This window comes from Equus quagga, chromosome 19, assembly GCF_021613505.1.
Source record: "Equus quagga isolate Etosha38 chromosome 19, UCLA_HA_Equagga_1.0, whole genome shotgun sequence".
In the NCBI taxonomy this organism is placed as follows: domain Eukaryota; kingdom Metazoa; phylum Chordata; class Mammalia; order Perissodactyla; family Equidae; genus Equus; species Equus quagga.
The window spans coordinates 21,796,382-21,819,448 of NC_060285.1; the positions used below are offsets into that span (position 1 = coordinate 21,796,382).

General features: G+C 34.6%; 1 protein-coding gene across 2 annotated transcripts; it reads right to left on the reverse strand.

Moving 5' to 3' along the window:
* Positions 1-40: 40 nt before the first annotated feature.
* Positions 41-21,637, reverse strand: ACTR6 (actin related protein 6). Of its 2 annotated transcripts, none has more exons than XM_046646759.1 (11): positions 21,387-21,637; positions 18,197-18,314; positions 17,616-17,684; positions 16,182-16,305; positions 14,856-14,991; positions 14,707-14,763; positions 10,308-10,406; positions 10,134-10,212; positions 5,958-6,129; positions 4,345-4,483; positions 41-2,224 (listed from the first exon to the last, which is right to left on the reverse strand). In XM_046646759.1, exons 1-11 carry the CDS (start codon positions 21,428-21,430, stop codon positions 2,095-2,097), a joined length of 1,167 nt encoding a protein of 388 aa, XP_046502715.1. In that variant the 5' UTR covers positions 21,431-21,637; the 3' UTR covers positions 41-2,094. The 2 variants fall into 2 exon arrangements, with proteins under 2 accessions (XP_046502715.1, XP_046502714.1); XM_046646758.1 differs by lacking the exon at positions 21,387-21,637 and adding an exon at positions 20,103-20,326 and having other exon boundaries at positions 43-2,224.
* Between the last annotated feature and the right edge of the window lie 1,430 nt (positions 21,638-23,067).

Genomic DNA, 23,067 nt, shown 5'->3' on the forward strand with positions numbered 1-23,067 from the left:
GTAGAGGAAGATGGGCATGGATGTTAGCTCAGGGCCAGTCTTCCCCAGCAAAAAGGAGGATTGGCCGCAGATGTTAGCTAAGGACTAATCTTCCTCAAAAAACAAAACAAAAACCAAGAGAGAACAGTCCTTGAGAGGACTGTTCTATCTTGATTACTCATTGATGTAAATCTTATTCCTCTTTTGTCTTAAGGTATATATTATGCATGACCAACACTGGAACATGTTGCTTCCACACATGCAATTTGCAATAAAAATTATAAACTCTAATGTGGCTAAGTTCTCTTTCTACTTCTAGTGAATCTCAAATTAGGATCATCAATGTTTTTCTAAAATAATAGATATCTTTAATGCATCACCTCAGACAATGTTATTATTTAGAGCTAATGTTAAATGTTCTCTTTTAAGTCAATTTACTGTATAATATTAAAACATCTCTAGCAATAAAGTTTAAAAATTAGGTGTTAAAGTTTCAAAATTAAGTTTCGAAATTGGAAGTCTCCATAACAGGAGACTTCAGGCTAGGGCAGGTTTTGGGAATACAGCTTTGACAAATGCCCCAGCTCCTCACAGGAAAAGCCCCCTGGTTGGTGGTGATAGTATTCTGCCTGTCCAAGATGAACTTATGACAAGTCATGGAAAGCCCTCTAAATGAGGACTTAGCTTTATACCTCCAACCACATCACCTTGAAATTCTAGCACTGTCACACTGTATGGCTGCAAAAACCTATTTTATACCACCAGCGTCTTTTTGCTACACTGCCCATGGATTATTTGCTAGTAACTGGATATCACACACACAATTTGCATCTCTGTAATGACAACCAGCTTAGGTCTAGGAAGGACTGACCAGGCCCTAACCCAATATAATCCAAATGGAACTGTAGTGGACAGCTCTTTCACCCTGCCCACCAGCTGTCTCTTCAGCTTAATTTTCCTTTGGAAAACTACCTTCTTTCACTCTAGGCTACCCTAGTAGGACTGTCAGTCCCTGAAGCCAGGGGGTAGGTGTATGATCCTAACTAAGGTAAAGAGACTGGTAGGAATTTGATTCATGAGTACAATGACATAAGATAGAGAATATGGAAACTGAGATATTTTGATGGCAGGGCTCTATAAGGATCATCCCTCGGTATCTATAACTTACGTTCCTAAGGTTATCCTGGGTTTTATCCTTCCTAAGGCTACTGGTCCAGCTTTTTCTTAGATTTTATGAGCTGTCCTCTGTCCTGATAAATTTTGGTTGGCTTAGGATAGCCAAATGAGTTTCTATTGTTTGCAATCAAAGAAACTCATCTGATCCATTCATTAATGTCAGTGTCAGCTGTTTCCTTAAACTGGACAGCTGTAGTCTTTAACCTTAATAAGCTTACCGTGGATAATAAAAGCATTTTTAAACTAAATACTAACATTTGTTTTAAGAGTTTTTGACCAACCTCAACTTCAAATCTCTTTTCATCCTAAAAAATGGTACAGTATTTTTATGAGTGAAATAAGATATTTCTGCCAAACAATAGTGACCAAAAACACTTTAGTAAATTGGCTTTAGTCTCCACTCTTTCAAACTTACTCTAAGTAAAAATTAAACATTAAAGAACACATAAGATTAGACTTCCCAACCTTAGTATATATAAATAATAATGACAATTTTAAAATAAAATACTTAGTTCTAAAAGAGAGAGAAATCATATCAGCTTGAAAACACTTTGGCCAAGTCCTAGTCATAGTCACACAAAACTAGCTTCTAAGGAAAATTGACCAGTGAAACAGTTAAGTTTGTGCTTTCAACTATGAACAATTACACTTAACATACATTCACTCTTTCACCTTCTAATGAAAGATGACCTACTCAGAAACAGCACAAGCATTGTTATAGTAGTCTAGCTCCTAAACGAAAATATGGGCTGAGTTACAGTTTACTTAATAAGCTAGCTAGAAACCTTTGAAAATTAGCCATGGATCAAAGTATTTAGATAAGTTTAAGATTTTATCTTGGGATGAAAGGTAATATAGGTCCTTAACTCTTTTTAAAAAGAACACTGAAATTAAACCTTTCAGTCACAACCAGTCAAAACTTTCATTCAGAAATGTTTCTTAAATATCAAATTTCTCTTCACAGACGCTATGTCCATTTTCTTCATAATCTTCTCTTGTTACCACCATATCTTCAAAATCATCATTCTCTGATATCAATTTTCCACCTTCCCAGGCATAAGTAATAGGGCTAAAAATAAAGGTAAAATAAATTAACCCAAATGATTTTACAGAACTAAATGTGAGAAACATTAATTAGTAACTAAAATGTGGCAATCTATACTAAATCTGATTTAAAAGAAAATCATTTAAAGTGTGAAAATAAGCATAAGCTTCATAGGAGTAAAGCAAACACAGAAAGAAAGGAACCTTGGTCACCACTACAAGACAAGTGTTCTTTTGTTTTTTTCCCTGTGCTCTCAATTTATGGACCCTCTACTTTTAATAAAAAACATGAATACAAGCAACAGATCAAAAATGCATAAAAGGAAAAACACTTTCTAAGTGTCTAAACAATTTAACTAAGTCTAAATTCTGTACATGACAAAGATATGGCATCTTATGTGCACGGCAACCCATGAAATGGCTATTATAACTCTCATTTTACAGATTTGGAAAATGAGTTTCAGAGAGGTTAAGTCTGGAACTAGGAATTAACCTGGAACTGTTTTCACACAGTCTGTGCTTTTGCTACTACACTTTATTGCCTCCAATAAGTGAAACATTTAGAAAACATAGTGCATGACAAACAGTTACAAAGTAGAACACAGACAATAAGTAAAATTACAGCAGGTAAAACATTTAGTTTAGTTTTATCTACAACCAAGGTTATACTTTGTGTTATGACTCAATTCTATTTCTACCGTTCCTCTCCCTCAACTCAGTTTCCAATCTGAAAAATGATAAAGTAAAAAGTTAATGTTTTCCTTATTGTATTAATTGCATTTCCTAACCTTTAAAAAAATCATATATATACACACACACATATATACGCAGTAGATGTGCAATAAAGATTTGATGAATAAAAGAAGAAAAACTATTTTCTGTGGATCCCTTGGCCTGTAATGTGTGCATAACTTGCTTATATTTAAAATGCACGATAAAAAGGGGCCAGCTGAGTGGCATAGAGGTTAAGTTCGCACATTCAGCTTTGAAGGCCTTGGGTTTGCTGGTTCAGAGCCCAGGTGCAGACCTACGCACCATTTATCAAGCCACGCCATGGCAGGCGTCCCACATATAAAGTAGAGGAAGATGAGCACGGATGTTAGCTCAGGGTCAATCTTCCTCACACACACAAAAAAAGAGCACAATAAAAATCCAGTATGCTTCATAATCTAAAGAGTATATAAACATTAATGCTGATAAAAATCATTCCAGTAGCTAATGATTGTTGATTCTTTTATCTGATAGCTATAAAAATTAAGTGATCAGATGAGGGCCTTCTATTAACTGCTTCTGATTTTGAAAAACTTCTACTTTACCTTTAAAACAAAACTGTAAAATTAAGAGTCAGGTATGTGGGGTTTTGTTTGCAACTCTGCCACTTAAGACTGGGGCGGGAGGGTGTTAATTAGACATATATTTGGTAAGAGCTCCTGACTCAAGGTAAAGAGAACTGGGTATTGGTCTGGTAACTGCTATTAACTCACCATAAGGTCTTTGCCAAATCATGAGCCCTTGTTTCTTTATTTACAAAGTAAGAACATTGAACAGAATGATCTGTAAGCCTTTCTTACAGCTCTAAAATTCTACCTTAATTTTTTTTTTACCACTAAAGTAGAAATGATGATACCTTTTTCTCATAAACCAGGATAGGGGGTAGATATAAAAGAGTTTAGAATTAAAAGACCAGTTCAATGTAAAAGTTCATTGAAAATATTTTAAATTATTCCAAAACGACTTATAAACTGACATATCTTAATGATTTAATTTTTAAATCTCTATTCTTAATAGGAACTGTCAAGAAATGACACATCTCAGATAAATCAAATAGATTATAACCTGACTGCTTTGACTATAAAAATCTCTTAGGAATGAGGACTGATTTACTATATGGATGTGATCTTATATTAACTGAGCACCTATTATGTACCATTATGGTTGGCACTTTACATATTTCATCCCATGTAATCCAATGAAACGTAAGGTTTGTCATTTCAATTTTTGAGGAACGGATAATGAGGATTCCAAAGGTGAAGTAAATCTGCCAAAACTAGGCCTTAAACTCAAATCTGCCTATATATGGACCACTTTATCAACAAAATGACTTCCATGTTTTCCAAGGTTCCAAGTGTTCCAGCCAACACTTACTTTTCAGGCAGCACAACAGAAACATCATAATCTGTTGGAGTGAGACATCGCACTTCCGAGTAAACTCGATCTCTAAATCCTGGGAAAAGGGAATTTCCTCCTGTCAAAACAATGTTCTTAAAAAAATGCGGCTGCATTTCTTTAAGAAAAAAAAAAGGAGGAAGAAAAAAGGCATTAGAAAATCTGTTTGTTTATCTTTCTGGAAAGATGGGGATGAGGGCTTAGGTAAGAGCAATTAGATTACAGTTACTGGTTGGGAAACCATGTAATTTTTTATAACCATTAAATTATAATTTATAAGGTTTTGTAACGAGGTCATGGTTTACACAAGTAGACACATTGTTCAATGTGAGTGAAGGATAACCTCATAGATCTTTAAAAGAAAGGCTAAGGTGAAGGGGTTGAACTACTGGCTACTTATTATATGCCCGTGTAAACTATATATAAATGAGTTAACATTCCACTAGCAGAAATTTGATAAATTATAATTGTTCTTCCTAAAATGAAGGAGGTTGTTCTGTAGGCTGAGATTACGACCTAGTGTTAAGGCTGAAAAAGAGGTCGTTAATGACATTTTAACTTGGGAGCCCAAATTTCCATGTTATCTGAGACAGATATATTTATGTGCAATACTTACATTTGATTGTGAAAAATACTCACAATCTATAATAATGTTTAAAGCAAGGATCTTATGTTCTATACTCATTAAAGTTACATGATGGAAAACATTAAGTGCCATATAGTGAGCCAGTATTAAAAGCCTACCAAGCATCACTGGGAAATCTATGAAGAATTAACAGATACTGGCCATCCTACCTAATGCATCTGTTCACAAAATGAGGACAGTGTTCCCTTATATTGACATTGAGTCTCATGACATGACATTAGAGCAGTGCAGTACAAAATGCTGTATACATCATGACATCAACTTTATATAAAATGTGAAATTTATATGAAACATTAACATGAAAATAGTTGTGAAATAATTATATTAAGGTGATGGCATGATGCAACTTTCTTTGTTCATTCATTCTTTTTTTTTAAATGAGAGGAAAGGACATTGCATGTGCTAGATTTTCTCCAATGCCTAGTCTGTTCCTTATGAACTAGGAAGACACTTTAAGATATGAAAGTACTTAAAACTCAAGAATATTATTTAGTTAAGTCATGCTTCAGGAGAACTCAGACATCACTGTGAAGCACCATACTTCAACCTCATTAAAACTGACTTCCAAATATAACAGAAAAAACAAACCAGTCCCATCAACAGCAAAAATCATCTAATTGTTAAATTAGAAATTTCTATTCTGTGCAAATTTGGGTTAAATTAAAACTTTTCTAAAATGGATATGGCTTTTAATACTCATGGAGATGAATTTCTTCAAGTTTAAATAGACCATAATGACTTTCCCTATATCAAATTTACAATCTAGGACCAACAAAGTAAGAATTACTCAAGCGCATTATGAGATCTGGAAATCTCTGCAAATAAAACAGACTCACTATTTGCCTGAAATTATTTAGAAAGAACACATGACTTCTCTAGGGTTCACAGAGCTTATAATTTCTTAAAACATATCATTATTCCTTAATACTTTACTATAACTATGTACCTTCAGGTAAGTTCTGAATTGAATAGACAATAGCTTCTGGAATTCCCATTTCTTGAATGCCAATATCAGAAGGATTAAAGAGTATTTCTGGAACAGCAAATCTCTCATTGGCCAGACGAAGAATCTGTTCCCCAGATTTATATTTTCCACTTAATACCATCTCTTCCCTTGGCTTAAAGAAAAACAAGATAAAAAGTTTAAGCTACATTATCCAGCTAACATAACTAATAACATTTAGTAATATGTAATACTAATATATTAACTGTGTTCTTGGAGGTTTCAAGATTCTCAGAAGTTAGAAAAATGTGGTCTTCTTTCCTGTTGCCTAAACCACAGAAATAAATAATTACTGACTCTAATATAGCTATTCCCCTAAAGATGATCTGTCTTTATTCCACACATTTTAAAACAGAAAGGAAGGATAACAGAGGAGAGGGAACTTCATGATCTAGTTATAATAATAGAATGATCTGAGTTTCTAGAGAACAAATATATTAGAAATAAAACCTTTACCATGTCTTATGTTTCTACCCTATCTACTTTCACTCCCCTATTTTAGATGTTTATTGGACACTGTGGCTTTATTCTATTAGGATTTCCCCGTTCCCTTGTGCAAAAAAACCTCTCTCTCTAAATTTCTTTATTACTTATTCAATCTCTATTCAAAAATCAGTTTCCAAATGACTTAAGCCAATACATGGACTTTATCACTGAAATTCCCTTGCTATTTATTTTCTGTTAACCCGCCCATTCTGTGAGATGTGTTTCTGAGGGGCCAGAGAAAAAAATTTTCTTCTACAACATTCTACACATCATTAAAATAATGGTCCCTCTCAATTTTACTAACAATCATCAGCTCTTCTATATTTGGTTATAGACATTCATTTCATTTGACTTACATTTGCAGTTTTCCTCCCATAACAGAGTATATCCCAATCCTTTAAGTATTAAAAAAACTTAAAATATATAAAAGAAATATTAACTTATTAAAGAGTAATATATATAAAGAATATTATAGATGCCTTAATATAATCAGTCATCTATTCTCTGTTCAGACTTCAGCTTCCTCAGAGAGGTTTTTTCTGACTCCCAAATAAAAGGTCCCTCTAAAGATTGGCACAGATGTTAGCTCAGGGCTAATCTTCCTCAAGCAACAAAAAAAACAAAAAAGAGAGGAAGATCTCCATTATTCGCTATCACCCTCTATTATCCTTCACAGTCTTTACTGTTTGCCATCACATATCCACTACCTAGCATAGCACAGTACCAGGTACACAATAAGTATTCAATAAATTTTTGAGTAACAGCATGCAAGCCAACAATGTGCCACTTATTGTATTAGGTATTTTACATACATTATTCCACTGAACTCTTACATAACCCTGTAAAGTAAGACATATTTTCCTTTTATTAATGATGCACTTGGGCTCGGCAAGGTGACATGACTTACTCAAGATCATTCATCTAATAACCAAAAGCACATACAATATATTCCTTCCACTACATTGCCTCTCTCAACCTGGATATGAATGATTACGATTTGTATCACTTAAAAATTCCATGCTCGAAACATTTTTACATAAAAAGTCCAGAAATTATACAATACTCACAATACTCTAGCAAGAACAAGGAAAACTACAAATCACTTTTACCCAATTAGACTATTGTTACAGTAGCAAAGAGAAGAACATTACTACTTCACAAAGTACTCTTCCTTCTCAGGCAGAGTGGAAAATATTTCCTATAAATATATAAATTCATTTAAAAGTGATATTGGCTGGAGTTTAAAGGCTATAACTCATTTTGCCAACACTCAAAATAACCTGAGACAGATGCATACTTGGAGAATTTCAGTCAACAAAACATTAGAAATTATCTCGTCCACAGGCCTGATTTTACAGAGGAGGGTCATGTGGATTTCCCAGGATAAAATATCTAACTGGGGCAAAGAGAAGAACTAGATATCCTTGTTGAATGTTAGCTCTAAAGCCATTAATCGTTAATATGTAATCTGGAACTGCAAGTAGGTTCTGTTTTTAAGAGTACAATTCCAAAAAGATTTTTGTTTTAGACATAGACAAATGAAGGAATTTAGAAGGGCTGCTAGGAGTTGCTGTTGAGTCAATGTAGGCCATGATTACTGCACAGCCCTCATAAATTTTGTTCTGGTACTATGAAAGAAATGATCAGTTTAAATTAAAATAGCTCTGCAGAAAGTGGTAATCATTAATTATGATGGCACTTTTCTCAATTTAGGTCAGCCAAGCACATTACACTTTAGTAGGCATCCTCTTGCTGATAAAAGATAAAACTGGAATTTCTACCAGTGTAATCAGTTATGATATTATAGACCTTATTATTATTACTATCATCACTACTAGAAAATCAAGGTTGTAACTTTTTCCAGAGTATTTAACAATATTCTTGAATAAACTAAGTCCAAGTTTTAACAATATCCTAAGTATAAGGGCTCTTAAATAAATATAATTTTTTCATTTTATGTAGTATTGTTTTTCTAATTTCATAAATATTTATCAGCTCTCATCAAAGTTGTTACATATCACACAACAATAAAAACAAGTTAATCAACTATTAAATTCAAAATAATACATTTTAGGACTAATCCTAACATATAGTAAACATAACTGTTTCTAAATCTTAAAAATAAAAATATATGCATGATTTAACATGTATTATTAATAAAATATAAATTTTAACATTAATTGAAAAAGTACAGATTAAACCATTATTTTGGAAATAAACTTTCAATGTAACATTCCAGCATCTGGCAAAAGTCCAATCCAACTGACTCTGTCCACCCAACTGATATTAAAGTGCACAAATAACAAGGAGTCTATACTGAGTTAATGAAGCGAGGTCCAGAACCAGATACTGACCATAAGGCCAAAGGCCAATAATAGAGCTGCAAACAACATTACGTGGCTTCTGCCTTTTTTCTCCAAAGATGATGAGTGAAACAATGGTCAACTAGGGGAATAACCGCATCTCTACTGGCTCACTACGCAAGCTGCAGATTTGAGAAACAAGGATTATGATTTGGTAAGGAGGAAACTGGCAGCGTTTGATAATATCCAATAAACTGATAGGTTGTCATTTGCAGGGGAGGAGAGAACAACATTTTATAAAAGAGAAAGATTTCTAAACCTAGTTGACAGTTCAGTCATCTGGAAGAGATTTTAAGATTAAATTTAAATTTTCAAAGTGAAGCCCTTAGCATTTCCAGAGACGGGAACTGAGAACATGGATAGAGACTGTTTTTCAAGTACCCCAGGTGATTCCAATGACCAGTCAGGTTTGGAGAAACTGGGGATCAATGAGACTTTACTCAGGGTCCATCCCTGTAGATACACAGATTACCACCATTAACTCTACAGAGTGCTGTAAATCTTCCATAAGGTGTTTTATATCACAGGAGTGTTTTAATCAGCTATAATACATAAGGATGATCAAATGTGCCTAATGAAAAAGAGGCTTGGGGGAGGGCCCCGTGGCCGAATGGTTAACTTCAAGCACTCCGCTGCAGCAGCCCAGGGTTTCGCCGGTTGGATCCCGGGTGCAGACATGGCACCGCTTGGCAAGCCATGCTGTAGTAGGCGTCCCACATATAAAGTAGAGGAAGATGGGCATGGATGTTAGCTCAGGGCCAGTCTTCCTTAGCAAAAAGAGGAGGACTGGCAGCAGATGTTAGCTCAGGGCTAATCTTCCTCAAAAGAAAAAAAGATAAACTGCTTCTCCACACTTTGAAAGTGCATTGGATTTTGCCCTTTTCAACTACAATCTAATCATATCAGACCAAACGAGTAAAATTTGGCCCTGCATCAGCGATGTCAATAATTTTCACAACAGGCAAATAACCACATTCAAAGTAGATTTAAACTAATTCTTAAGTAAACAGAATAGGGTTAACCATAATCTAGGTAATGATACTGTTTATCTCCAGATTTGTCCTATGTGCTATCATTCGGGTGATATTTCTTTATCTAAATAATTTCAGTGAGATATTTATTACTCAATTATACACTTGTGCCTGGAGAAATGGCCACCAGGAAGGCAGTTGTCAACAACTCTGTAAGACTCCACCAATCCCAGTGGGATGCTTTTCAAATCTGAATTGAGGTCACTTGAAGAAATGTCAATGAGGATTTTTTAAATTACCTTACAAAAGCCCTTTTTAATTGTACTGAAGTCAGGCAAAACATAGTCTATCATTACTGTATTTTCTTCTCCTTTCAACCTGGAAAACGAAATAGAGATTTATGAAATATTTTAACTATGTGTAACATTACCCACAAATCAACTTTCTAATTCTTAGATTACCATTATACATACTTTGCGATATCCATGTCTTTATAAAAATCCTGAGACACATAGCATACATCTTCTTTTACTTGATTAATCACATGTGTTTCATCCATAACATGCAGCTGTCTAAACAGAAATAAAAATTGTAAAATTTGAAATAGAAAAAAATTTAATATAACTTACAATTATCATTTAAAATATTTTTTCTGGAATTAAATTTTCAGGTAACTGATTTTTTTAAACATTAAATTCTTGAATGTTTAAAATATTTTTAACTTTATGAAATACTCTCATTTCCATTATCTTATTTAAGTTCCACGTTAACCCTCTGAGGGCAAATATTAGTCCAGTATACAGAAGGAAATTGAAAACAAGAGGTTTTAAGTGGTAAGGTTTATCCAATTAAAGAGCAAACTTTTTTCTCCAATCATTCTGAATAGAATCTTGCTAAAATGCCTTAACTGTTTGCATTTTCTTTTCCGATTATAGAAGTATTATGAGTCAGCACACAGTACCTGGCACACATAGTAGAAGCTTAATAAATATGTGATGAGCCAATCAAAGAAAATATAGGCCTGATATAGAAAACAAAGATGTTTTAAAAAATAAGCAAAAATGTGAGGTTATTTCCTTTGAATATTTTCTCTGCACAGAGATTATACACTACATGTTTACTTCTTGTTTTAGACTAAACATTATCTCGTGAACATTTTCTTAGGCTATTACATATTCATTAAAAATGATTTTTCACTGCCCTATAATATTCAATCAGAGGGATCTATTAAAACGTATTTCTCGATGTTCCTAATGTTGTACGTTTAGATCAGGGAAGAAAGATATTGGTGTGTTTATAAATACGGACTTTGGAGTCAGAGACTTAGGTTTAATCACAACTTAGTAGCCAAGTTACTTCTTTAGGACTCAATCTCTTCAACTCTAAAAAGGTAATAAGATCACAGATTTAACACAGCTGTAAGAAGTAAATGATTCTAATCATACATGTAAAGTGTTTAGCATAGTCCCTATATTCAATAAACAAAAAACATTATTGTTTCTATCTTTTTGCTTTTGTTGTAACAAGCATCTTCCTATACACCATAATTCACCTTCTCTAAGATGCACCACTGCACCAATGAGAAGAAAAAATGCTATTTAAACTATGACAGTTCTAAGGTACCAATGACTAGAGGATTCATTCCTATTTCAGAGGTTAAAATGTGAAAAAAGTACAACTCAGAATCGAGGAAATATAGGTATTTTTATCTGTATCTCTGATTAGCTCAATTATTTAATCATACTCTAGGACTCGAGGACACAGAATATGAAATACTTTTAGTCTCTTGGTATTTTGCCAAATTGTTTACTAGAAAAGTTATTTCAAGTTATGCTTTGATCAGCAGCAAATAAGAGTATCCATATCACAAATCTGCAACATCATCTTTTGAAGAAAATCCTGTAAATCTGGATTGTAAAAATGACATTTTAATTTGCATTTTCTCTACTAGGAAGTGCCATGAAGAATTCTTGTCTGTTTTGTTAAGTCATGTATCCCAAGCTCCTAAATAAATGCTCAATAAATATGTGAAGTGAATCTGTGATTACTACAGGTGTTCAACATTTTTTTATGCCTGGGAATTATCCATTTATCCATTTATATGCTTTGACTATATGTAACTTACTAATGCTTATCTATCTGTGCCACTGACCATGTGTTTTCTGAGAATTATCTAAACATTTTATACCAAGGTGGTGTTTTTCTTATTGATTGGTAAGAGCTCTTAATATATTAAAGATAACAACCTTGTTTCATATTTGTTCCAGGTTTATTTCTCAGGTTTATGTTTAGTTTTGTTTGCAAAGGCTTTTGAGATACATAAGGTTTAAAATTTCTATGTAGTTAAACACAAAGGCTGACAAAATCTATCCTGTTTGAAGTCACTAGTTTTGCAGACTAGGAGACAAAAGTGGGGTTAGGGTGCTGATAAGAGTCTGCTTGAACTCTGCTCTGATTACCTGGATATGTTCACTTTTTGAAAATTCACTGAGGTGTACATACAAGGTTTGTAAACTTTTTTCTATGCTCTACTTCAATAAATGGGGTTTTTTTCCTTTTTTATTTATTATTTATTTTATTTATTTATTTATTTATTTTATTTATTTTTATTTATTTATTTATTTTATTTTGAGGAAGATTAGCCCTAAGCTAACATCTGCTGCCAATCCTCTTCTTTTTGCTGAGGAAGACTGGCCCTGAGCTAACAACTGTGCACATCTTCCTCTACTTTATATGTGGGATGCCTGCCACAGCATGGCTTGATAAGCAGTGCATAGATCCGAACTCAGGATCCGAACTGGCAAACCCTGGGCTGCTGAAGCAGAATGTGTGAACTTACCCGCTGTGCCACCGGACCAGCCCCAATAAATGTTTATTTTTAAAAAAAGTTGTATATATGGGGCCGGCTCCGTGGCCAAGTGGTTAAGTTCGCGTGCTCCGCTGTGGCGGCCCAGGGTTCGGATCCTGGGCGCGGACATGGCCTTGCTAGTCAGGCCATGTTGAGGTGGCGTCCCACATCCCACAACTAGAAGGACCTGCAACTAAGATATACAACTATGTACTGGGGGGGGTTGGGGAGATAAAGCAGGAGAGGGGAAAAAAAAAAAAAAAGATTGGCAACAGTTGTTAGCTCAGGTGCCAATCTTTAAAATAAAAAAAAGTTGCATATAGAAGTTATCCTTTATTATTTTTTCTACTGTATTATTTTTCATCTACTGTTTTATGCTTAGTAACTCAGTTAAATATTTTCTTGTTGTTGTTTTAGTTTTATATTTAAGTCTTAAATCTATTTGAACTTTAGTGTATGAGGCAAAGTAAAATTTTAACTTTTCTCCAAACAGCCAACTTTCCCTGTATCCTTTTCTGAATAATTAGTCCCCTCCTCATTGCTTTCTGATGCTTCCTTTAGTATATATTAGTATTTTTCTTTTACATATAATGGTTGATTCAGGATTAACTATTCAGTCTCACTGATCCATTACTTAATCTTCATAAAAAGATTACCTTATTACAATTTAAAAATGTTTTACCATCTACTGGAGAAAGTCTGCTTTCACTATTATTCTTTTTCATAAATATTTCTAGGTATTCTTGCCAGTTTGTTCTCTTCAAGTTAAACTTCAACAGCCTTGCTTTTTAAAATATACCAATTTTTTTCATTCAGCGTGGAGGAATGATTAAGTGCACAGGCTCTATACATGGGATAAAATAGCAAAGAACTACACACACATAAATGCATGTAAAAAAATGGTAAAAACTGCATATGATCTGTAGCCTAGTTAACAATACTGTACCAGTATCAATTTTATCATTTTGATATTGTACTAGTTATATAAGATGTCACTAAGGGTACATAGGGCTCTATGCACTATTCTTGCAACTTCCTGACTCTATAATTATTTCAAAATAAAACAAATTTTTTAAATGTACTAGAGCTGGGTGGCATAAGGACTGGGGAGTGATGGCTAAGGTAAGTGGGTTTGTTTTGGGGATAATGAAATGTTCTAAAATTGATTGTGATGATGAATGCATATACTAAAAACCATCGAAACTGTATACTGTAAATAAGTGAATTGTACGATATGAGAATTATATCTCAATAAAGCTGTTAACTAAAAGTAATGATATGTAAGGCAGAAGGAGAAAAAGGAGGAAGGAAAGGTACAAGGAAATGAGGACTCACTTATTTTCAAATATAACACAGAGGGGAGCTGAGAGATATTGACACTATCATACTGACCAAAGTTAATGTAGCAAGATATTGAGATTTAAGAATTTAATTTGTGTTTTAAACACAATAAAATTAAAAATGATAGCATAAATAAAATTTAGGAGAAGAAAGAAGAGTTGGGAGGTGGGTAAGTACAGTAATTCCTGATCCTTTAATAGTGGACAGTCAATAATATTGGTTAATCCAGAAAAAGAAATATCAATAAATTATTAAGGCTTATAGAGATTAAAAAATAAAAGATATAGTTCAAATCTTATACTTTGTATGGAGTGGAACTGACATGAGAGACTGAAAGGGGAGGCAGAGATTTATTTTCCTTTTAGATCTTTATTCCTTTATATGCATTTTTAATTTGCTTTTCAATGTGCATGTACAACAACATTTATAATTTTTAAAATGTTATTAGTAAATTAAACTCCCTAGAATTTAGAAATGTCTTTTGGAGGACACTAACATATTATATGTTAGGAAGCTTTTCAATTTGAACATCATTAGTATTTATATATGTGATACAGTTTTTTAAGTAATAATATAGAATTGCCCCCCGAAGGTACAGCTAAAGGTAAGAAATAATTTTACATTACTTTAAAAAGTTCATCACCAGTACCCTATCCTCCCAAAGAATCAAGGCTAAGTATTACCTGTAAGATATGATCTCCTTTAGATGATTGGTTAGAAGTTTTCCTCCCACATTTATCCTAAAAAGGGAGAATTCAAATTTGGTTCAGTTTATCACACATTTCCTTCAGTTTTATCCTAAGAAACAACATGAAAATTAAATGCAACTCACCGAATAATTGCTTCCTTTTTCTTTTTACTTCTACAATAAGGAACTATATGTGTAAAGGAATATCCACTATCTACAATGATACAGCATAATTCGGATGGATTATCTCGGAAATATCTATGTGCGCTGAGAGCCCCAGCTGTTAAAAAAAAAAGATAAGGGATTAAACACATTAAATGAAAGTATAATTAATTTAAAGCAATAAAGAAAGGTAGCAGACTAAGGCAAGCACAAAAGCACAAAACTTTATTTATAAGCACAAAAGCTTTATTTACAAGAAAAATGTTAATTTAAAGCACTATCCATAATTCCGTCACAAGCTCCTTGCAGTGTTTAAACTTTAAACCATCACATTTTTGTGGTAAATACAGTAAAAAAAAATTTGTGATCAATTTTTAAAGGTAAATATTCATTTCATAGTTCATTATATTTATTTTAAAAACATAATTTTATTGAGCATTTATTACACGCTAGGCACTATTCTGAACTCCATGAGTGTGTATTTTCTCATCATCCCATTTTACAGATGAAGAAACTGAAACACAGATAAGTTAAATTACGTGCCCAATGTCACACAATTAGAAAGTAACAGAGCCAGGATTCAAACCTAGCCTGTGTGACGCTAGAGCAGGGTTTATCAACCTTGAACTACTGACATTTTGAGCTAGATAATTCCTTATTTTGGTGGCTTTCCTGTGCACTCTAAGATGTCTAGCAGCATCTGTGTCCTCTACTCACTAGATGCCAGCAGCACCCTCCCAGTTGTAACAACCAAAAGTGCCTCCAGACTTTGCTAAATGTCCCCTGAGGAGCAAAATCGCCCTTGGTTGAGATTATTCTGGAGACTGTGCTCTTAACCATTATATTATATTGTGACTTATATAGACTTAAATTCCTCAAACTAAATATTTGAATACTTTCATTATAAAGTCATGTAATGTAATTCTAGCCTTGAATAAACTTATTTGTAAATGATATTTACAGATTGTCTCTCCTCATATTGGCAGCCTGAGCTATTAACATTATTTCAATCAATAATAACAATAGCAAACACATCAGTGACAGAAAAGATAACTACTTCAGAAACAATCTTTCAGAGATTAGAAATATGTGGCTAGTAACTTCATTAGAGAAATACATTAGGAAAAAAACAAGGTGAGAGAAGTCTGACTAGATAATCTCTAAAGGTCCATCTAGTTTTTAAATTCTATGTTTTATTTCCTTCAAATCTAAAAGAATGTCACCCAATATTCTTGGATTGTAAGTGTTTCTTTAGGCTATTCATATCCATATTCACATAATTCAATTTCAATCAAAACTTTAACTCACCATTTACTCTTAATACTGCTTGAAACTGGTATTCTTCAAATAGGATTTCATTCATTGATTCTTGAATTGAAGTGAAGTTAAAGTATGGTTCTGTGATAATAATATTAGTATCTAAAAAATCCACCTATGAAAAAAAAAATCCCAGTTTTATAACTTTGTATTTATAATTCTAAATACTTGTTTTACATATATTAAACAAACATTTAATCCTCACAATAATCCTAAGAGATAGGTCTTATTATTATCCCCATTTAACAGGTAAGCAAACTGAGGCACAGAAGAGTTGAATTAGTTACTAAGGTTCATATAATTAGTTAGTGACATAGCTAGGATTTGAACTCAGGAAGTCTGGTTACAGAATTCATGCACTTTAACTATTATTTGACTTTAACTCTTTTTTTGTTGTTGTTAAAGACTGGCCCTGAGCTAACATCTGTTGCCAATCTTTTTTTATTCTTCTTCTCCCCAAAGCCACCCAGTATACTGTTGTATATTCCACCAGGTCCTTTTAGTTCTGCTATGTGGGACGCCGTCTCAGCATGGATTGATGAGTCGTGCTAGGTTCACTCCCAGGATCTGAACCAGTGAAACCCTGGGCAACCAAAGCGGAGCATGGAAATTTAACTACTTGGCCACTAAACCAGCCCCAGATTTTAACTCTTTTTTTTTTTTTTGAGGAAGACTGGCCCTGAGCTAACATCCATGCCCGTCTTTCTCTATTTTATATGTGGGACACCTACCACAGCATGGCTTGCCAAGTGGTGCCATGTCCACACCCAGGATCCAAAGTGACGAACCCCAGGCCGCCGAAGAGGAACATGAGCACTTAACCACTGCCCCACCAGGCCAGCCCCTGGATTTTAACTCTCTTAATGGTATCATTAACAAAATGGTTCTGTCAAATTGTTTAAACTAATTAGGCAAAAGTAATGAATGGGGCTGTTATTTTGTTTTTAAAAGTTAACAGGCAAGAAGCTGTAGGATATTTAATATTTACATAATTCTCTCCCACAGACTTTTAAGAAGCATTAAAATTTGAACATTCTCTCAGTATACCTAAAGTCACACTACAGACATTAAAAGCACAAAATTCTCATATTGTAATATTCACATATTCAGATATGTAGACAAAGATGTTTTGTGAAAATTAAAATAATATAGTGAACTGGTCAAACAATAGCAGAAATCTGAAAATTTTAATCTTGAGTTTCATATAGACTCATATAGACCAAACCTCAAATTCCACTTCAACATGGAAATTCTATTCACTTGCACTTTATTTAGAAAATCAAAGCTTAGCACAGTATATTAACTGATTTAAATATATACTAGAAACATATTCAAAGTTTATAAATCTTAAAATATAAGTTCTCTAATTTTTCATTTGAATAAGGTGTGGAAATAGAAATTTGAATACATACTCCAATTTGTTACCTGATACATTTCTTTTCCAAAAAGGTAATCCCATACTTGTCTTTGAACATCCCAATTCACCAAGTAGCCCTAAAAAATTTTTTCATAAATTATCAAAAGTATTTGAACACTTTTACAAAGTCAGATTAATATATTCTAAATCACTTATTTCTACCTCCTTATGGTTACCTTCACCAGTCTAATGCTATTTGAATTTCAAACCAATTGTGTCGGTATGTTTTTCTCTTTTTAAAAGTTCAAAAAATTACAAATAAACAATAATCAAAATGTCAAGGGTTCAAAAAACATACCATATGTAGATATCTCTCTATACTTATTTTCTTTAATGTGTTCATCTCATTTAGCTTTAACATCAACAAGTAAAATTTAGTACCCACAATCAATAGCTAAACCAAGGTCATTTACTTTTAAGAAGACAATTTAATTTCAATTTTTGGTTTTAATAAGATCTTATTTAAAATTTAAATAACTTTCTCAGAGATCTAAAAATATTTTCATATGTACAAAATCTTACATATACATTTAAAAATTATCTTTACATTTAGGTCTGTAATGCTAGAAATAACACACAGTTGAATTACCTTCTGAAAAGGAAGAATGTAAAAGAGTCCAGAAGGGTCCTTTATTTCATCTATCTGGTTAGCAGTAAAAGTTTTAAGACGTGCCGTTTTTGACCTGAACTGACAGTTAGGAATAACTCTACAAACAAAGAAACAAATAATATAATTATCCCCTAAATACTTAGTTCCTAAAAATACATTTACTTAATCACCACCCTCAATGTCAAAAAATATCCAAAACCAGTGTTTCTCATTCTGTCTTCAAATAATAAAAAATGTCTTTTTTCTTTTAAAGTTCTAGTATGTACCAGATTCTATACTAGACTTTTTATCTTTCTCAAATAATCCTTAAGAAATCCTTACAGGTGGGTATTGGTTCTGCCACTGCACAGATGAGAGCCGGGCCTTAGGTAAAGTTCCTGGTCTTCCTGGCATTGATGCAGAAATTCTTACTACAATTCTGGTAAAAAATTTACAAGTTCAAAATTCTGGCTATAAAATTAAGTTTCCATGAAGTCAAAGATTTTCAATCAGCAAGATGCTATAGGGTACAGAAGTAGGTAATAGTTTTAAATACGGCTGCTGCCCACCATGAGCTTATACAGTCTGGTCAGGAAGGCAAACTACAGCCATCATCAATCGGACACACATGAACATATGGATAGGGGTGTGTGTGTGTTTGTGTGTGTATATACACACAAAGAGAGAAGATATTAGGATAATACTGTAAAAATGTTTTATACCTGCTTACTTCGCTTATGATGCTGTAATATTCTCCATAGGTTTCAATATTCTTTGAGGACATGATTTTCAAAAGCTGCATTGCAGTCAATCTTCTGGTTGTATTATAATTTTACTCAATTTCTATTCTTGATTATTTAGCTTGCTTCCACTTTTTTTTTGCTACCATACACAGTATCTAATAAATAATATAGAGCATTCTGTACTTTTATCAAATACCTCTAATTTATTCCTTAGCTATCTGATAATTGCTGTGTCAAAGAATAAGAACAATGACACACATTGCCAAAACGTTTTCCAGAGGACTGTAACAATTTACATTCCTACAGTTCGCTTGTCCTCTTAAAAAAGAGAAGAAAAAGGAAAGTAGGGAAAAAGGAAAAGAAAAAACTAAATCCTCTGTGAATATGATAGAAGAAAAGCATGACTTTAAATCTGCCTATTCTTTTTTTTTTTTCCTGAGGAAGATTCGCCCCAGCTAATATCCACTGCCAACCTTCTTTCTGTATAAGAGCTGCTGCAACAGCATGATCACTTGACATACAAGTGGTGTACGTCGGCGCCCAGGAAGGAAACCGGGCCGCCTAAGCGGGGCGCGGCGAACTTGAACACTAGGCCACCCAGGCTGGTCCTAAATCAACTTATTCTTTATTCAAACATACATATATTATGAATGCCACTGTAGTATTTCTGTTTAATCGACTCCAATCAACCAGGTCACTCAATGAACACTTCAAAAGGCTTACGCATCAAGCCTTCAGTCTACAGCCACTAGGACAGTGGTTTTTACACTTTTTTTAAAATCACAGAACCTTTTAACGATCTGACGAAAGCTATAACCGCGTCCCCAAGAAAATGCATATACACAAAGTGTTGCCCACGATTCCTGAGGGTTCATGAACTGTGCGACCCTCTATCAGGAACTGCTTCTCTAGAAAACTATTTTCCTGAGCTATTTCCTGTTACGAAACAAAACACACGTCCCACTTCCGGGACCACACAGCCCAAAATTAACACCAAAATCCCCCTTCAAAGCACGCTAACCACCCAGCTCCTACAAGAGCATCCCTCTGGCTCAGGTTAGGGCCGCGCGGGGGCGTTTGCAATTTATCGATGTCCCAAGATGAAGGGTAGCATGTGAAACCACTAGGCACAGACGCCTTGTCCCCTTGAAGCAAACACTTACGAGACATTTTCATGGCTGTAACCAATTTTGGCGTTGTAGGCTCCGTTATCCAGGACTAACGTCGTCATTTTTGCCCAAAACACACCACCGTTGCTTTCTCTTCCCAACCCTTCTACTCACGCTTTTTCCGGCACTCTATGGTTCGCAAGAGGGGGGCCTAAGGGCGCTTCCGGTCTCCCATAGCAACGGAGGACGCCGGAAGCCAGACACTGCACTGCCGCCCTGGCCGTCAGGGAGAGTTGTGCCTTGCTTCCAAGTGTAACCCGTACACGTCGTGGCGAGATCCAACAAGAGTGTAAACTGTTAAGTGCTTTTTCGCCCATTGCGGATGTGTTTTTTACTTCGCAGATTGACTCACTCCTGCAAGTTTCTTCCAACCCATGTAGCGAACCAGCTTTGTTTGTATGTGTATGTATTGGAGTAATATTGTTCAGACAGTGACATTTCTTGAAGAATAAAGTGCAAAACCATACGCAGAATGGAACTGGATATGAGGTCTCTTCAGCCTCAGTCCCCGCAACTGCCCGTGTGACTGTAGGACCCAACCACCCTGAAATACAAATATGCTGTTGCATCAGCTGCCTTGCTTTTTCACTCACTCTCACACTCTTCCCCTACTTGTTCTTTACGACGGAGCTACTTCTTATCTAAAAAGGCTTCTTGAAATCTTACTAGGGCTGACTCCTGTATCATAATGGTTAAGAGAATGAATTTTGGATTGGAATCTGGACTCTGCCATAAAATGGCTGTGTAACCTTGGGCGATGAAGATAATAATGGTTAATACTTACACAGCGCTTACTTAATGCATGTAGGTTAACCGTTCTAAGAGCTTTACATATATTAACTAATTTAATCTTTACAATTTATTAAGTAGGTACTATTATTGAAATCAAAGAGATAGTGGTTAAGAGTGATGTCTTTGCATTCAAATTTGTAGGTCAGTGGCCGGCTAGTGGCATAGTAGTTAAGTTTGTGGGCCCCACTTTGGAGGCCCTGGGCCCTGGGTTTGGATCCTGGGTGTGGACCTATGCACCACTCATCAAGCCATGCTGTAGCAGCATCCCACACACAAAATAGAGGAAGATAGGCACAGATGTTAGCTCAGGGCCAATCTTCCTCACCAAAAAGAAAATTCTAGGGCAAATCCTGGCTCTGCCACTAGTCGAGTTGGACAGGTTAGTTAACCTCTGCACGCCTTAATTTCCTCATCTGTAAAATGGGATATTAATAACACCCCAATGCATAATTGTTTTATGAAAAGTAAATGATAAAAGTCAAGTACCTGGTTGTAGTTATCATCATCATCATCATCACCATCATCATCATCCTCTTACATGATCCTTCTCTGTTAACTTGGATACATGGCAAACTCCTTCAAGTCAGGCACTCTATTCTATTGATGTCAATATCCTTTCGTTTCAAAAAATCATTGAATGTCCAAAGTTAATTATTTCCAATTTTAGTCATTCTGTTTTCTCTAACTTAATATCAAATTGGTAAGACCCCTTACTCCAAACATGGAAAGAATATTTTATAAATCTTACATCATAGAGCAGGCATCATTTCTATTTATCTCTCATCTTTTAAAATATGCTTTTTCAGGGGGCCAGCCTGGTGGTCTAGTGGTTAAGTTCGTATTCTCCGTTTCAGCTGCTTGGGGTTTGTAGGTTCAGATCCCAGGCACGGATTTACACACTTCTCATCAAGCCATGCTGTGTTGGCGTCCCATATATGAAGTAGAGGAAGACTGGCATTGATGTTAGCTCAGGGACCATCTTCCTTACACACACAAAAATATGTATATGCTCTTTCAATCCTGTCTCTCCTTCTGGTTATCATTTATCATTACCCTTTGTCATTGAAGCTTCTCTTTTTGCTTTTCTCAACTTACATGCTCCTCATTCAAGGTCATTTTTGTTGTTGGCCTCAGCTCTCATTAAATACTGATAAATCCTAAAGCAGAATTTCCACCCCTAACTATAATCTGAATGTTTCTAACCAGACATCGTGAGATAATCTTAAAGGCAACAAATCCAGAACTGAATCTTATCTCCAAAACTGCTGGTTCCAGCTATATTACTTATCTCAATTAGTGGTGTGCCCCTCAATATCTACCCAGGGCCCCAAGCTAGAAATCTCAATTACCTTCAACCCCAGTCCCTGAAAATCTCTGGAGTCTGTCCTTGACCTTCTTTCATTTCTACTCATACTGCATTATTTCTCCCCCGAAATAATGCCACTGCCTTCTCAATGCCCCTCCTGCCTCCATTCTCTTCTCATTATGAACTGCCCTCTGTACTGCCAGCATAATTAGCAGCAAGTATTTTTCTAAATCAGAAATTTGACCATCCTCCCTAAATTCACTCACCATGGAAGTCTTCCATGGTTTAACATTGCCTGTGAAACAATGTCCATATATTTGCAATCTCATTGTCCTAAAACCCATCTTACAGTGTGTACTGGTAAATGTTTAACAAGATCTCCAGGAAAAAAAGCCCTGATTTGTAGTGTTTACGACCTTCTGTGGTGTAATACTGTCACCGTGGCTGATTTCAAGCTATCCTGAAGTCACCAAACACCAAACACAGAGCTGGGAAGAGATGCACACAGTTGGTTTGCATGAGCTAGTATGAGCCAGCTTCAGTACAGACTTCTCAGTAAAAGTTCAGACACTATTCACCTTCACACCATACACTCTCCTCTCCCAGGTTTAGCACAATAATCTCAGGTATATAAGTATTACCTCTAACATATGGACATGTACTTTTGGCAATGTATAATTTTAAAAGAGTTAAAAATATGACTGATATAAATACATAATGAACATGTGCAACAGATTTATTTGTCATAATAATGAGTGAACTAGCTTTACACCCTATCTTGTTGGTTCTTGCATTAATTTGTTAATAAATCTTTGATGAACATTCATTATATATTTGTATGACAGTCACGTTTTTAACTTT

Excerpts from the sequence above, each read along its gene's own strand:
- ACTR6 (XM_046646758.1), bottom strand. The coding sequence starts at position 20,170 with ATGACGACGTTAGTCCTGGATAACGGAGCCTACAACGCCAAAATTGGT. Across the intron at positions 16,306-17,615 it reads TTGGAAAAGAAATGTATCAG|GTGGATTTTTTAGATACTAA; the intron begins GTAACAAATTGG and ends TTTTTTTCATAG. Across the intron at positions 6,130-10,133 it reads TTAAAAAGGGCTTTTGTAAG|CCAAGGGAAGAGATGGTATT; the intron begins GTAATTTAAAAA and ends TTTTTCTTTAAG.